Consider the following 17,048-nt stretch of genomic DNA (forward strand, 5'->3'; position numbering starts at 1 on the left):
TTTGTAGAGGCACCCATAAATAGCCTATTCTTCCTCTTGCTAAACAATAGTATTTAGAGTTGAATAAATCTAATTCAGAGTTGTGTTTACATCTCCTTATCTCTCCTTTTCTATGTGTGCATGCTGTGTGTGTGCATGTGCGTGTGCGTGTGCGTGTGCGTGTGCGTGTGCGTGTGCGTGTGCGTGTGTGTGTGTGTGTGTGTGTGTGTGTGTGTATGCATATACACTCTGCATCTTTGTGTTTGGAGACAAGAAGTCAGAGGTCAATATCATTCCTTCTGTCACTCGGACCCTTATTTTTGCCAGACTGCCTGGTCAGGGAGCCTCCAAGGTTTCTTTCTCCACCACTCCTCCAAACCTGAGTTGCCACCATGTGCCATGATACACAGACTTGGGGACCTGGACTTGTACAAGTACTTTATTCACAGAGCCATCTCCTCTGTCCTGGGAGTTGTAACAAATATCCACATCAATGCCATTACCTTTTTGACAGTTATTATCCCTTCCTGGGTTTCCTGGTCGGTGATGACGTCAAACATATCTTGCCCCTCACCATCTGTGATGCTGTACTCGATCTCTGCGTTTTCTCCCACATCAGCATCACTGGCTTTGATCCTGCCAATCGGTGTACCCGGTGGAGAGGACTCGGGGGTTTTAAACTGGTACGTACCTATTAATCACCAAACAGACAAGTGAGGCAGAGACTAGGAGATACTCTATCTACCCCAATATGCAGTTTACTCTTACAATTAGGGGTGCATTAAAGATCCCCAGTAGAGTCCTAAGTGCAACTAGTACTAAATCCTAAAGAAAGGGTTTAGTGCAGGTTAAGTACCCTATATTTTCTGTGTTTATCTTTAATATATACATATCTTTGATAAAGTTTAACGTGTAAACTGGGCACAATAATAGACTATCTGTAATAACACATTTTTTATTAAGAAAAAACCAGTATAATAATATATGGCAATAAAGATATTTTAAATAATATTTTGGTGTTGTGCTTGGCAATAAGTAAAGCCATAGAAAGCCCAATCGTGGCTGAGGGGAGATGCCTTGAAGACCTCACGATGGGTAGAAACAGACTTATGCTTTCTTCAAAATAATTAATGGTGCCCTGTCCTCCTTAAGTCTTTATTATTGTGATAATCAGACACCTCCTTCTATTTCATGGTCTCTCTCCTTGCAAATGGGGTGCTTTTTTCTTGTTCTGTAAACAAGCTCCCCAGTTCATTGTGTCGTTTTGAGACTAACGGGGAGAGGAGGGTTTCAAAAGCCCCAGGAAGGTAATAGAGCAGAAAGAATAGAAAACCTAACCTGGACCGACTTGAAGCCAATTACTATATGTTCTTAACAGGGCTTCTTCCTGACCTTGATAATACTAGCTGAAGGTGGAAGAAAATTATGGCAATTTGGAAAAAAGTGCTCAAGTAGCCACGATTTGACTAATAATCTGAACTGGATCTAGATGCAGTTAGGGATACAGGGAAGTACACTGAGCAATGGAATTCTCCATCCTTTTCCTTTGACTAACTCATTCTTTCACTCTTACTTTCATTACAGCATTTTTCTTTATGTAATATATATACTAATATTTATATATTATGCTTCTATAACAATATGTAAACATGTATAATCTTGTTTTGAGACAGCCTCACTGGGTAGACCAGGCTGGCCTTGAACTCATAGAAATCTGCTTGCCTCTTCCTGATTAAAAGTGTGCACCACCACCTCTGTCAGCATTCTTTTATTTTTATTTCTAATCTAAAATTGTACTTTGTAGATGCTGCTCTTTTTTTTTTATTTTGAGACAGGGTTTCTCTGTGTAGCTTTGGAGCCTATCCTGGCACTCGCTCTGGAGACCAGGCTGGCCTCGAACTCACAGAGATCCACCTGCCTCTGCCTCCCGAGTGCTGGGATTAAAGGCGTATGCCACCAACGCCTGGCCAGATGCTGCTCTTTTTAAATACCCTCATATTGCAAAAATTAGTTTAAAGATAGCATGTGAGTTTGTGCTTTTATTGGACAATCTTGCAGACCAACATATACTTAGTGTGTGTGTGTGTGTGTGTGTGTGTGTGTGTGTGTGTTTGTATGTATATGTATATGTATGTGTGTTTATGTGTGTATGTATGTATGTATGTGTGTGTGTATAGAAACAAAAATTATTTTAGCATTGATGGTAAAGTGGTGAACATAGCTGCCTTCTGAAATTTATTCAATTCAGGCTTTGAATTAGCCAGCCTGGTCTACACAGTGAGGCTGTCTCAAAACAAGATTATACATGTTTACATATTGTTATAGAAGCATAATATATAAATATTAGATATATATATATATATTACATAAAGAAAAATGCTGTAATAAATGGCAATTAACACTTGCCATTTATTCATGCATGATTTTAGAACAACAACAACAAAAAAAAACCCCACCAGACTATCTATGCACCACTGAAATATATATAGGTCTTCAATGATGCAAATTCCCTGAATATTGGGCTCCTGGTTTGTAAAATAACAAAATATATTATTTCTCTAGATTGTTCTGCACTCTCTTTTCCCTTGCTTTGGCACATGGTCTGACAGTAGGTAACAGGCAATGTAAGGAAAGAGCAGGACAAGTGACAAATCCCCATAGGGCCAAGTGCCAGACACCCTTGCGTTATCCTCCCCAGAGCAAAGCACTGGGGAGCATGCTATTTTCATTTAGGCCTGTATGGAGAAATTTTAGGGCTCATAAAACTTTTTTCTGCCTATATTATAAATTATTAGCTATTCTGTTTTTGGCATCTAGTTAGCTGATTATATACTTGGAGAATAAAAAGATGAAACTGTGTCGTATTGATCATTTGGCTCTCCATTCTAAAGGAAGCCTGCATTAGCTGGTTGTTTAAAAAATGCCACAGTAGAGTAAGTGGGTTTTCCTCTCCCCCACTTCTCCCTCCCTTCCCCTCCCTTCTTCCCTTCTTTCCTTCTTCCTTCCCTCCCTCTTCCCTTTTCTCATTCCTTCCTTCTACTTCTTTTAAAAAGGTTTGTTTTTTATTAATTTTATTTTTCTGTATGTGTACATGTCTGTGTGTCTGTCTGCTATGTGTGTTTGGGTGGTTGCAGAGGCCAGAAGAGGGCGTTGTATCTCTTGGCACTGGACTTAAAGGCCATTGTGAGGCTCCACCTGGACCTGAATTCTCTGGAAGAGCCTCTAAACCAATTGCCAACTCATTCTCTTTAGTCCCCTTCTTTTTAAAAAAATGGGGTCTTCCTAGGCTGGTATGAACTGTCTATGGAGCGCAGCCTGGAAGCCACCACAGCTGTCCTAGTACTAGGATGGTACTTGTAAGTCACCATATCCAGCTACATTGTTTTGTTTAACAATTCAGATAAGTTTTTCAGGGAAGCATGGTCCCAAAGGCATCTGTCTTTGAAGGGAAAATTGCATTACAACCAGTTCCCCCTGGGTGGCTGGATGTGAAAGTCTAGCGTGATGCTCGACAGAAAGGCAATATTCATGGGTCTTGTTTTTTCTTCTCACTTGGTAATGACAGTTAATGATATCTGAGTTGATTTTCAGTATCTCAATTAACCATGATTGTAAAAAAAAAAAAAAACTATGACTACAAATGGATTAAGCACATAGCAACTTCTCCAGCTGTATTTTTAGAACTAGGAAAATGATAAATCCTTCCTTGCAAAACTTTGTGAGCATTTAGCAGAGATTACATGCCTGATTTAGTTCATAAAAACATAAAGTCAACTTTTTCCTAACAAACAGCAGCACACTTGTATATATATCCTTTGCTCAGGCAAATTTATGTCTATGGTAGTCATTTTAATAAGGGAAGAGACAGCAATGCTGTTGCTTTTACAACAGCAGCCATATCAGGAATCACTCAGCTAATTACCAATGGCAGGGCATAAGCATTCACACTTCCTGAGCATAAGTGGTGTTTTCAACTCATTTAAATAATTTTAATAAAAGTGCCAATTCTTCCTAAGTCCAGTGATTTTGACAGCAGTGCCAGCAATGGAAATATTCTTAAAGGCAAAATTTTACAAAAGCATATTGGAGAAATCTGTTCAATCAAATGTCCCTACTCTGGGGAAAACGGGGTGGGTTGTCATTGACATCTGTCAGGGTGATGTTGACGGTGGTGGTCCCCGACAGTCCTCCCATCTGGCCACCCATGTCCTTGGCTTGAATCACCACTTGGTACTGTTCTCGGTTTTCTCGATCCATGTTGAGCAACGCTGTCTTGATGATACCTATGGATGTGAAATTGAAATTCAGGAGTGGAAGGGGAGGCATTAACAGTATTTTATGGAATCATTTATTTATGCAAACAAATGTAGACTGTCACCCACAATATGCAAAACACTATGCAGATGTCACTGTGATATAAAGATGATTATATGCAGCCTTTCTACTGAAGGAAATTACAATCACACAGGGGGAGAGATACTCATTAAAAAGCCTGTAATACAAGGAGAATGAAAACAAGCACAAGTGAATGCCCGGGCAAAAGAGACCATGAGTAGTACAATATAAATGTCGTAGGATGACATTGGAAAGTACAACTGGCATGTGGCATGAGAGGACATACCACACTTGCTGCTAGATAAAAAGCATTGGGGTACTCTGAGAGGATAGTTTAGAAAGCCATATGCCTGAGCTGACACCAGAGTTTCACATTATCAACCTGGCTAATTGCTCCTCAAGAGTACCTACTATAATGAATGTTCTGTGGGTTTTATAAGCCACAAAACTATGGGCTAAGGAAAATGACCCGAGGTTCCTCCTGATTATGATCTTGTGTGATCCTGGAGAATTTGGGATTTCTTACAGGGAATGAGAACTGCATCCCGGCAATCCCTACAGCAACCAACATTTTAAAGATAGATAGGTTAAAGTTGTCTCTACTGTTAGGCAGTTAGATAATGACTTGAAAGAATTTCTCAAAGTTTGCCTAATCTCTGTAGAGTGTTTATGCTTAAATTAACTTTCCTTTAAAAATCACTGGAGTAGGCTTTGTAACCCTCTCCGGTCTCACATTCTCATGCTTAACCACTAATGAAGCCGAAAATATCTTTTCTTCCTTTTTAACAAGAATGCCTCAGACAACAGGTCAATTTTATTCCCAGAGTCTTGGCGTCAAGGAGTAGCGGCTCTCTCTTCTCCAAATAATGGTTCTTCTTTATTTAAACACAGGAAATCACCTTAGCCTTTTGTCCTTTAAGTAGGGTAATTCTAATTCTTCATTCTCATTGTTTTTCAACTCAACATTTTCTCTCTCCTTGGGATTCTTTCCAGGTTCATTCACCTTTTCACACATAGATCTCTAGCTGGATGTAGTAACCCAGAAAAGCTCTGGCTTAAAATAAAGAGTGTTTGAAAAAAAAATATATGAAAGGAACTTGATTCAAAATATGTATAGAATCTCCTGTATAATACAAATGCTTTGTACTGAAAAACAAACCACCTGATAGCATGGCGCTTTGGACAGAGACAGCTTTTGTATTCTGCATTATGAGACACACTTGTGCTCTGTATTGTGGAGAGGCCTTGGCACCTCTGTGCTATTTATAGCTTAGCAAGCACACACTGTCAATGCTTGGTTTGTTCTGAGTTGACCCCCCTGAAAGCCCAAATGCCCCTGGAGAACAAGGTTGATATCAACTAACTTGACTAAGCATTTCAAGAAGTGCCCGAGCCCCAAACATCCACAAAACTAGGGGAGGCTGCAAGAGATGACAACGGTAGAAGCATAGGCATCAAAGTTCTCAGAAACATGTCTGGCCATCTGACCAGAGGGCAGGCTGAGCTCCAAAACGACTGGCTTTCTTTGTTATGCTTGCTCCTGTAGTCTGCTGATGGGGGATGAGATGGAAGACAGCTTTTTTTTTTTTTTTTTTTTTTTTTTTTGATGTTAATCTACTGTCTTCTCATATTGCCAGCTCTTAGAATAAAGCCGTTTTAAAGATTCAGTTCCTGTCTCTTCTCATTGGCATCTGTGACAGGCCGCAGTGAGTCCAGCATCTCACTTAGACTCTGCAGGGCAAATTCAGAAAAATAAGATGCCATAAAAAAGATTCCATAAGGCAAGCTGATTTGTTGGGCCAGGGATGTGTTGGACAGGATGGGCTAGACCACGACATCAGAATGAGACAAAAATCTCAGTGGTGTGACAGAGTTATGGTTCAATTCTGACTCATGCTCTGAAAAGGCAGGCAGGGATCTCTGCTCCTAGTAACACTCTGGCATCCCGGCTGAGGCCCCGTCTCAACAAGGGTTTCCATGATCACTGTGACCAGGGGAAGGGTATGTGACAGATAGTGTACAACTCTGCTTGGAAGTGACTTATCTCGCTGCCACATTTCATTTGTGTAAATATATCCCATGGCTATACCTAGCTTTGGAGCAGAACAGAGAGACGTGGCACCATCAAGTAGGAAAGAGAAAAGAGGACCCAGGATTTCTGATAATAGGTTTAGCCACTCTCAGAAAGGGCCACTCCTTCAGCTTCTTGCCAAACTGGATGGAAAAAGAAAGGAAGGGCTCTATTCTATATGTGTGGTGTAAAAGACTCACTGCCTATTTCTTTATTAAAATTATCTGGATGCCATGCTTACAAATAAATCATTAGAGTTTGGCAGAGGAACACAAGGAAAATCCAATCATGCTAATTGTTTTCATTAAACAATATGCTAGGTCAGCTGAACATGCCAGTTAAAATTACAGAACGCAGACCAGGAGATGAAGAAAGTATTCTAACCTGTTTCCGACTCCACTGAAAAGTAGGGCTGTCCCTGTAGGATGCTATAGACAACTTTAGCACTGTTCCCATACGTTGGGTCATCAGCATCAGTTGCAGTGACTTGGACTACAAACGTGCCTGCAAAGACAGAAACGTAGCTGAAAACAAAGAAGGGCCCATTATGTTACTTGGCTCATGTGTATATGAAGAAAACATGATCTTGATTAGTTAAAAAGTTAAATTACATTTTGGTGTATGTGTATATTTGTGTGCATGTGATGGCTCACACTTGCCATTGTGCATGAATGGAGTTCAGAGGACAACTTGTAGAAATACTTTCTTTCCATTGTGTGAACCTGAAGATCAAATTTAGGTCATCAGTCTTGGAAGGAAGTATCTTTGTACTGAGCCATCTTGTTATGCTGGTTAGTTTTTTGTCAACTTGACACAAACAAGAATTCCCTGAAAGCTGGAACCTCAATTTAATTGCCTCCATTGGATTGGCCTGTAGGCATATCTGGGGCATATTGCTGATTGATGGTTGATATGGAAGGGCATAGCCCACTGTGAGCTGTGCTACCCCTGGGCAAGAGGTTCTGGATTTGTATGAGAAAGCAAGATGAGCAGGCCACACAAGGCAAGCTAGTGAGCATCACTCCTCCATGGTCTCTGCTTCAGTTCCTGCCACCAGGTTCCCATCTTGATTTCCTTTGATGATAGACTGTAACCTGAAAGTCACAGTCTTTTATCACAGCAATATAAAGTCAACTAGAATACCAGCTTCCATGACAAAGGAGTGGAGAATCATAGTACAATATATGTTGTTAGGAAGCCATTGATCCTTCACTTGAAAGGGATCAGATTCACATCAATGAATGGAGTAAGGAGTAGGTTAAAGAGAAGGGCAGCCTTGGGTAGAGGTGAGTCATACCCATCTCCTGTGATGGGATGTTACTGGACTCTTGCTTCAAGGGTTCTTTCAAGTTACTTAGGACTAAGTTAAGTATCTAGAGACAATCAGCCTCTTGAATTACTTTGTCTACAGGAATTCTATTAGGTGTTGTCTAGTGGGTGGCCACTTTTTAATTTTGCTGAAATTCTGTGTCCTAGAGACCCTTTGTCTTGGCCTGAAATGTGGCACATGAAGTCACAATTGTAGCAGCTTTTGTGATGTTAGATATGCCAGCCTGGGAACAGAGCTGAATAGAACAGAAAACCACCAAGTAGCCAGGATCCAGATCAAATTTTTCCAAAGCTCACTTTGCTTTAAATACTATGACCAGCAATTATTTTCATTGTTTAAACTAGTTTGAGTCAGGTTTCCTATTATGGGTTCTTCAAATATTTGATAATTCTAAGAGGCTGAAAGATTTTGAACCTTTAAAAGGAGTAGTTTAGATCAGATAAAGAATTAGTTAGGGCTGGTGATAAAGTACATGTAGGAAGTTCCAGGTTCAAACCCCTACTCCAAATAAACCAGGTGTAATGACACACCTGTAATCTCATGCCCCACAGAGGTAGAACTTAGATGATCAGAAGTTCAAGGTCATCCTATGCTATAATGTGAGTTCAAGGTTAGCCTGGGCTACAAGTTTCAAAAACCAAACCAAACATTAGTTGACTGGGATAAGACACTGTAAACATCTGATAGTATAATTTCAAATTAAGATTAAAAGAACAAAGGTAGCTATAGTGGTTTAGGCGGGCATTCTTTGTGGACCCATATCTAAAAACTTTTGAAGTATTCCTACAGTGCCTTAAGGCCATACTAATTTCATGTGTGTGTTTGCATGTCGGTTATATGGGTGAAAAGTTCCAAAAAACCCCTCTGCCTTTTGGTATTCCTATCAGACAGGCAGTAGTTGTTCTGTCTTTGAGAAGGGCAGGGAAGTTCCATGCAGAGAATGAAAGAATTTTAAAATTGCTTTTGTAATATCTAACCATTTCATTTATTAAACAAATAGAGTGCACTGTGCTAGGGTTGGATGTGCTGGCTCTCACTGTATCCTGTGGAGACATGAGACACAATACCCACCCTTGCAATTTGGCAGGTTAAGTGGCCAGAGTGAGAGCCTCCTACGACTTTAGAAGGAGAGCTAATAGAAGTCAACAAACACCCAAATTCTTATTTGCATTAATATAAGTTCTGCTTGCCTTTGGAATGTGATTATCTGGTGTTCTAAGCACCCATTAGGAGCAGCTACTGAAGGAGAGGCTCTACTCCTGTTTTCTTATTTAATCCTCATGATTATCCTTTGGGAGAAGACATATATTATTTATTTTTTGTAGATGTGGAATTGGAGGATCAAAGAAATGAAGATCAGATAAATCAAGTAATTTGCCCAAGGCTACACTGCTGGCTATTAGTGGAGACAGTTTCTAATTTGATACTGAAGTTCACTTCAACCCTTTGCTGTTGTCCCATTCCCTTTATATACATTTTTTTCAAGACTCTTTTGTCTATGCCAATAGTGATTCTCTAGACATGTAATTTGGGCTTTCTCCCAAATATTTGTAATGTATATTTAATTCTTTCGTGGCTTTAAAAGTGAGTGACACTCTCTAAGAGCAGTGCAGGGCATTGCATTTTGTTCAGGTGGTACCAGTGACAATTTTACCACCTACAAGAAAAATGTCCTCCAATCCATCCAAGAAAAAAAAAAAAGGTTCTTTAAAAATAATCCCAACTCCTTTCTTTGTTTTGATGATGGCTTCAGATTTTTCTAACAGAAAAAGTGGCTTCAAATAATGTGACAATTTCTTCCTCAGGAGGAAGAATTGTCAGCTTTACAATCACTTCTCCAGACTGAATATTTTTCAAATTTTGGACCTCTGAACTTTAGATACATTTCATATCTAATTGATGCCAGAGAAAATTTATTCTGTAATTTCAGCCTTTTTGAAGTTGGCAGAGTGAAAATAAAAACAACCTTTCCCCATAGTGGTTTGGAGTGTGTCATTGTGTCCTATGAAGTATATTAAAGCTTCTAAGAGAGATAGTAGTAGAACTTATTCCTTTCTTTAATTCCTATTTACTTCCTTCTAGCTTAAACAAAGTTAAGTCCATATAACTTAAACTTGATAGTGAAGTAGTGTATGCAATATTAATCCTCTGTATTAAAGCTCATGGACATTTTTACTATCTGCATATTATTTGTAGATTTGAAAAAACAAAAAAGCTTTCTTGGAGTCTTTCTCCCAAATTCAGTTACTCAATGCAACTACCATTATTATTATTTTTTGGTATTAAACAAATTTCTTATCACTGTGTGTGAGTGCCAGAGCAGAGAGCATTTTTATGGAGTCCATTCTCTCCTCCCACTTTCAGGTGGGTCTGGTATTGAACTCAGGGCATCAGGCCTTTGAGGTAAGTGCCTTTACCTGCTGAGTCATCTTTATGGCCCTATCAGCATTTTTGAGGCTGGACTGGAAATTCAGGCTTCAATTTTTAACTGGGAAGATGGCCTCCTGCCCCAGACTAATTGTGATGTTGGCTGAGAGGAATAGACAAGGCTGCTGTCTTTCAGTCCAAGAAACTGGGAGAGAAAGCAGATGAGATGGCCTCCCTTGCTCACTCCCAGTCTCTCCCTGTTGCCGTTATACCCTTATCAGTATAGGAAATGCCCTTTTCTTATAGCAGCCAAAGATAAGACTAGGGTGACATTAGACAATGGGGTGCACTTATGAAAAGGACAGATGGTAGTTTTGGGATTTGGCTTCTAAATTCTTTCATTAAATTTGGCTCAGGGTTCTTCCCTTTGTGGGTGTGGGGACCTTACTCTGTCAAATTAGCATCTTACTCACCAACATCAGCCATCTCAGGGACCGTCGCTGTATAAACATCCTTGGTGAATATTGGCTCATTGTCATTGATGTCATGGATCTTAATGATGAATTCAGACTCAGGCTCTACGGGCCTCCCTGTCCTTCTGTTGACAGCTTGAGCTCGAAGGATGTAAACCGGTTTTTCTTCCCTGTCCAGCCTCTTGGTGGCCTGTATGTCGCCTGTGTTTTCATTGATAATGAAGAGATCTCCTGCCCCATCTCCTGAAAGGATATATTTAAGTGATCCATCTCCTCTATCCTGGTCTGAATGTAACTAGTGTAGGGAAAAAAAAATTAAAGAAAATAAAAGTCAAGCATGTGATCCTAAACTGTTTCGTTTTTACCATGCAGTCTATCTTAACTGTTTGTTATTTGATATTACCAGCTTCCAAAGGCAGGTACAGCTGTACAGATGTTTGGTTTTCTTTTAACTACTTAAAATTACTTACATAACCCTCCAATAGAAAGTACCACTCATTAATGCACGCATTTCTTACTCATAGAATTTTCCAGAATGAAATAGAAAATTTGTCAATCTTTCTTATTTTGAAGAAGAGAAAACTAAAGACAGAAGCAATTTTAAGATCCCATGGCCACATAAGTTAGACTGGAGGAATCTTTTCACTGTGGATGGCAGACCCTGTGAGTGGACTCTCCTGGTCACTGTCTATACAGTCATTCTCCAAGTGCTCCACTACTTAAAAGGACATTGGTGTTTGCATTGGAGACATGTGGGGATAGTCTGCCTTGAGGTGAATTATGGAACCTAGGCAATCACATGAATGGATGGAAATTAAAATCCACTTTCTGAGAAGTGATATGCGTTTGTCTGTTTCAGTTTAAGACATTGAAGAGACCTCCTTAGTACTGCTTTCAGCAGTCCCTTGAGACCGTGTCACTGGCCAGTCCATCAGTTCCATGGGACAATGGCATCTGACACTCGGAATTTAGTAGGAAACAGGAAAAGGCCTTTTGATATGCAGAGACAGCCTAAACTTAAAACTCCCAGCCTTATGAGGTAGTGAGACCTGACCCTCCACCCCACTCTTGAAAGTAACCAAGCAGGGATGATGAAGATTCACTGTTAGTGAAAAGGTCCAGAGGAAAGTGTAGGATTAAGTGAATGTGTGGAGGAGCTACAAGAGTACAAGGTGATGACCCTAAGTTGGAGAAGTCATTCTTGTATCCTAACCCAAAGATCTCCTTTCAGACCTGGGTTCCTAAATTTCTTTGCCCTCTACCCAGCAAAAGTTTAGGTCTCTTAGCAGTCTAACTCTATTCACGATTTCCCACAATGTGTTTGGTTGTTGTTGAGAAGGACCGTTTAACAGCTGGAATCATAGGCATCCATGATCACAGACATGTTAGTTACAGAGTCTCCTTGCAGGCTTCACATGGAGGAGCTGGATGGCCTGGTAAATGCAGTAAGTAAACAGCCATGGTCCTGATTAACTCTGCATGAAATGCTCCAGACTGCTTCTGCAGTAGTGGTTCTCAACCTTTAGAATGCTGTGACCCCTTAATACAGTTCCTCATGTTGTGGGGACCCCCAACCATAACATTATTTCATTGCTACTTCATAACTGTAATTTTGCTACTGTCATAAGTCATAATGTAAATCTGTATTTCCCTATGGACCTCCAAGAGAACCTCTGTTCTAGAATACCTGCAGATACTCCCAAAGCAAAAGGGAACTGATGAACTAAGCAGTTTCCCAAACATACGTTCTGTGGACTATCTACTGCATAGATCACAGAGGGTAAGAGTTCTCTGGTCCTGTGACTTGGGAAATAACTGATCTGCCTCCTTCTTGGAGTCACTAACTAACATATGAATGACAATAAGGGTCTGAATTTCAGACTTTATGTGGCATGACTTTGTTTAACATGACTATCTGGAGCTTTAACGTTCAATGCAATGCTTTTTGGGTACAACCTGTGACAGCTTTCCCAGAAAGTTTCTTTTATAATCCTGTCACTGTAGAGGCAGAAAACCCAAAGTTCCAATTTATGTAGTGTTTCAAAATCACACCCAGCTCAAGTGAGAGTCAAAGATGAGACTCTGGCGGCAGCAAGGTGCCCTGTAGAATATTTGGTGCAATGTCCTCATTTCTGGAGCTGGAACAACTATGGCCACTGCCACACAGCTACACTGAGTTGATCACTGAATTTGAGAATGAGAATATTATTCATACAATTAGTAGCTTTGAAAGCAATTTGGCAGAAATAATGGAAGATAAAATGCGAACAGGGAGGAAATTGCTTCGAAGTGAGACAAATGCAATAAGAAATGTAAAACAAGAGCGCTCTATGATTTGTGTAACGTGACACGCCAAGGAAGTGCTGAAACCACCACGACATAGAAAAGAGGCACTAGGGAGAAGTTAACTCTCCATTGACAGATCCTAATGACTGAAGAGAGCTCTTCAAAGGCCATTTTATTAATGCATGAGTAAAGCAAGCACTACTGCTGCCCTTCGGATACATGCTCCTGAGCAGCCATGGTCAGCATCGGTGGTCAACAGCCATGGTCCGAAGCAGGGTGCCACATGTGGGATGTGCATCTAAGTTCTAAGTACAGGTCACGTTCACTGTGTCCCTCACCAGGTGTAAGACCACAGCAGAGTCAATTAAGCTTCCAAGCCAGGCCTCTTAGCAGTAAAATGAGGATAATAAGAGCTGCAGGACAAGCGGCTGTGAAGAACTAATTAGAGGCCATATACAAATACCTCATTAATTGCCACATAAACATGCAATAAAATCACGGTATGTGTTTGATGAATTATAAAGGGCCATCTGAATAGATGATACTCTACGAGCATGAGCATCAGCTGTGGGTTTGTCATCAGCATGTTTTTTGCTCTTCTGACTTTGAGAACTTTGTGTGAGGACCGTGGAAACCCAATTTTGTAAACACTTCCTATCTTTGTGGTAAAATCTGTTAGGAGAAGCCAGTATTCTTCTACCTGGTGGCAACTGCTGTCTTTACATGTGATTTATTCTATTCTTTATTCCACTAGGTTATAGACTCTCCTTGGCTGCTTCTTTCATCATCTTCAATGTGTAATTGTTGCCCACTTAGTTGGTGAATACCATATCCGGTCACAAGATTTATTCAGGTAAAAGTAATCAGAAACTTATTTTTAGCTGTCAGAAGTGACCGTTTCCATGAATTATACTACAAACACCTGAGACGATAGAGAGGCAGAGGGGAGATGCCAGAAAGTGTGAACAGGGACTATGATGCAGATCACTGTTCTGATTTATCAATATTTGAAAACCAGAGGGAAACATGCATCTCTTCACTCAGGCATGGCCTGATAATAAAACAGTTTAACCTCCCCCCCCTGCCTCTCAGCCCACAACATGATCTTTCTGGGTCTGACAGTACAAGTGCGGGGAGCCAAAACTCCCCTCCGCCCCTCATCTCTCCTCACTCTCCTCCCTTCCACAGAACACTCCTGGGGCCAGCTTTTTTCTCTATTCTTGGTAAAGAAAGAAAACAGAAGACTCCAGTGCTTGGAGTCTTCTGGCAACAAGCAGACATTAGGGGTTTATTGAGCACTTAGATTTTAATTAGATTTTTTCTTTTGTGATGTCATTTATCATGGCCACTGGAAGAGACAGACGTTAAACAACAACAAATAAAAGGTTGTAGGTTGCCCAAGGCATATTTTTACTAATTTCAGTTTAATGTGTCTGTTCCATTAAGTTTAATCATCTGGTTCACTTTTAATGTTCCGCCATCAAGTAAGAATTAGCCACTTCCCTCCAGAAGTCTCATCTCACCTGTGGCAGTGGGCAGGGTTTCTTACTACTGTATCTGTGACACTTTCAGCCAGACAGCGCTCTGATAACATTTCTCTGTTAACTTTAAAACAACAACAACAACAACAACAACAACAACAACAACAGCGAATGCAGTGTCTTGGAAAACAGATATAGGGATCTCTGTTGCATGGCCCCATGGCGGCATCATTGCCTGAGGGGCTGTCCCTGGGAATAGAACATCCTTTTATCAGCCACATGTACCAACTTGCAGCTTAATTTTGAATTAAATTCAAGGGCATGACATTAATTGTATAGATTTTTAGTAGTCTGTGAAGCCAGCTAATGCTGCGATATTACTCCCATTCCTATGAGTCACTTAGTGAATCTCTGAGTCAGTGTCCAAAATTGACTCTTCTCAGAGCACTCACTGTAGAGGTGGAAAACAGAGTCTAAGCCTAAGATTCGATAGATGGCACCACATAAGCCTGCAATAGTCAGAAGAGAGTTTATGGAAGGGAATATGTGATGGTTGGCTGAAACAAGACTGGGTTATGGTTAATATGTTTATACAAAGTAGGAAGAATGTAGTGTGGCCTTTTAAGGAAGGGATAGTTGCTCATCTGAGATGTGGTTAGTAGATTAAACATCACTTGACATTTGATCTCATCAAAAAGGCTGAGAAGTCATGAATATCATTTTTGAACTAGGAAATGAGTCTATCATCAACTTATGCCAAAATAAGTCTTATTTGATATTACTGTATCTGTTTGTATATATTTATACATCTTCCTATATAATGCGCTGTGGTGGTTTGAATGAGAATGGCTCCCATAAGCTTTTATATTTGAATGCTTGGTCCCCAGTTGATGGAACTGTTTTGGGAAATATTAGGAGGTATGGACTTGTTGGAGGAGGTGTGTCACTGGGGGCAGGCTTTGAGGTTTCAAAGGCCCATGCCAGGCCCAGTCTCTGTCTCTCTGTCTCTCTATGTCTCTGTCTCTCTCTCTCTCTGGGCTTAGTGGTTGTGGATCAGATGCAGCTCTCAGCTACTGCTCTAGCATCACGCCTGCCTGCTTTCTGCCTTGCTCCCCAGCATGATGGTCATGGACTGACCCTCTGAAACTGTGAGACTCCAGTTAGACGCTTTCATTTGTAAGCTGTCTTGGTCATGGTGTCTCATCACAGCATTAGAAAAGTAACCACACAGTAAATTCACTTAATATAGTGAAGGCTGGGAAGATCTGATGGGTAGATTTTACATTAGAAAGAAATTGAATCCTGCAGGATGGCAAGTCACAAAAAAATGATTCCATTTTAGTGATTATAGGATTGGGTAAATAAAACTTGTTAAAAATTTCATATCATATATTTTACTACATGAGTGTTAATGATTCTACATGAGTTAGCTCATTTACATCTGATAATTATTTTACAGATGACAAAAATGGAGACTAGCATAATTGTGGCAGGGTGGTTAATTGTTCTTCAAACTCCTGTTAACTTGGCATTTCTGTAACAAACTACCTGAGATAAGCTTCTAAAGAGGGAGGGTTTATTTTGGCCCATAGTTTCAGAGGGATCCGTCCATAAATGCTTGGCTCTATTGCTTTGGATCTGTGGCAAGCAGGCAGAAGAAGCTGCTCGAATCCTAGTTGTTAGGAAACAAAGAGCTCTCCCAAATTCAGGCGAGCTGCCAACAATCTAAGTAAATTGAACTACACCTCATTTTATAAAGCTTCTACCCCCAGGCAGGCTAGAAAAGTACTTTAACAAAGTACCCCACCCTTTGTGTGTGGTGTAATGCCACCTACAAACATTTGGAACCCATTCCTGGCTATCCTGGGATGCACATGGACTGTAAGTTGCAGGTCAGACAGGACTGCTTTAATAACCTGGACCTTTGGGAGACAGTTATGATCCAAACCATGACCCCATCTTCTGTTTTTTCCACAGTTAGCAATTCTGGCTGGCACATGGCAGGTTAGCCTTTGATCACCTTTTCATAATGTAATACATGTGCGTGTAATTGTCAGCGCCCACTGCTTAACAAGAACTGGCTTATTGTAGAATTTTCCTCCTAGGCTGAACCTGGTTTCCTGAGGGCTGATGAGCACAGAGCCTGAGGGGACATAGGAACACAATGGGGTGGGGCCCGGGTTTCAGAGCCATCTCTTACCTGACCAGCATCTAATATGATGTAGGAAAGTTTCTTAACTACAGCCATGGTATTTCTGATTTTTTTCTTTTTAAAATCTGTTGCTGTCACAGGGATTTTCTCCTTACATTGTCTCACTGGCCCTCAAAGTGGGCAGGAGTGTGACCTGGGACCTAGCTAGAAGCACAAATGCCCTGCCTAGAATCAGGAAGTTAGGGGTGTCCCCCAGCAACTTGTATTTTTAATGGCGTGTGTGTGTGTGTGTGTGTGTGTGTGTGTGTGTGTGTGTGTGTGTGTGTGTGTGTGTGTATGTATGTATATGAATATGTACATGTGTGTGCTGGTGCCCGACAAGGCCAGTAGAGTGTGTCAGGTCCCTTGTAATTGAAGTTATAGGCAGTTGTGAGCCATCCAAGGTGGGTGCTGGGAATGGAATTCAGGGGAGCCATCTCTCTAGTCTTGTTTATTCTTCTTAATTTTGCTTGTGCATACTGACCAAGAAACATTTCTGGTTATGATCAGTGTAACATGTTAAAATGTAGGCTAG

The 17,048-nt window shown here is 40.6% G+C and overlaps 1 protein-coding gene across 2 annotated transcripts in view; it reads right to left on the minus strand.

Annotated features, from left to right (window-relative positions):
* LOC100767269 (cadherin-6) overlaps positions 1–17,048 on the minus strand; it is a 56,366-nt gene that overhangs the window by 18,864 nt on the left and 20,454 nt on the right. The window contains exons 2-5 of one of the 2 annotated variants that reach the window (XM_035439146.1): positions 10,556–10,850; positions 6,770–6,889; positions 4,095–4,262; positions 483–670 (exon numbers count right to left, since the gene is read on the minus strand). In XM_035439146.1, coding sequence (XP_035295037.1) covers positions 483–670; positions 4,095–4,262; positions 6,770–6,889; positions 10,556–10,850 — 771 coding nt within the window. The remainder of the gene's footprint in view (positions 1–482; positions 671–4,094; positions 4,263–6,769; positions 6,890–10,555; positions 10,851–17,048) is intronic. The other variant, XM_035439147.1, reaches the window with a different exon arrangement.

The sequence above is a fragment of the Cricetulus griseus genome, chromosome 2, assembly GCF_003668045.3.
Source record: "Cricetulus griseus strain 17A/GY chromosome 2, alternate assembly CriGri-PICRH-1.0, whole genome shotgun sequence".
Classification (NCBI taxonomy): domain Eukaryota; kingdom Metazoa; phylum Chordata; class Mammalia; order Rodentia; family Cricetidae; genus Cricetulus; species Cricetulus griseus.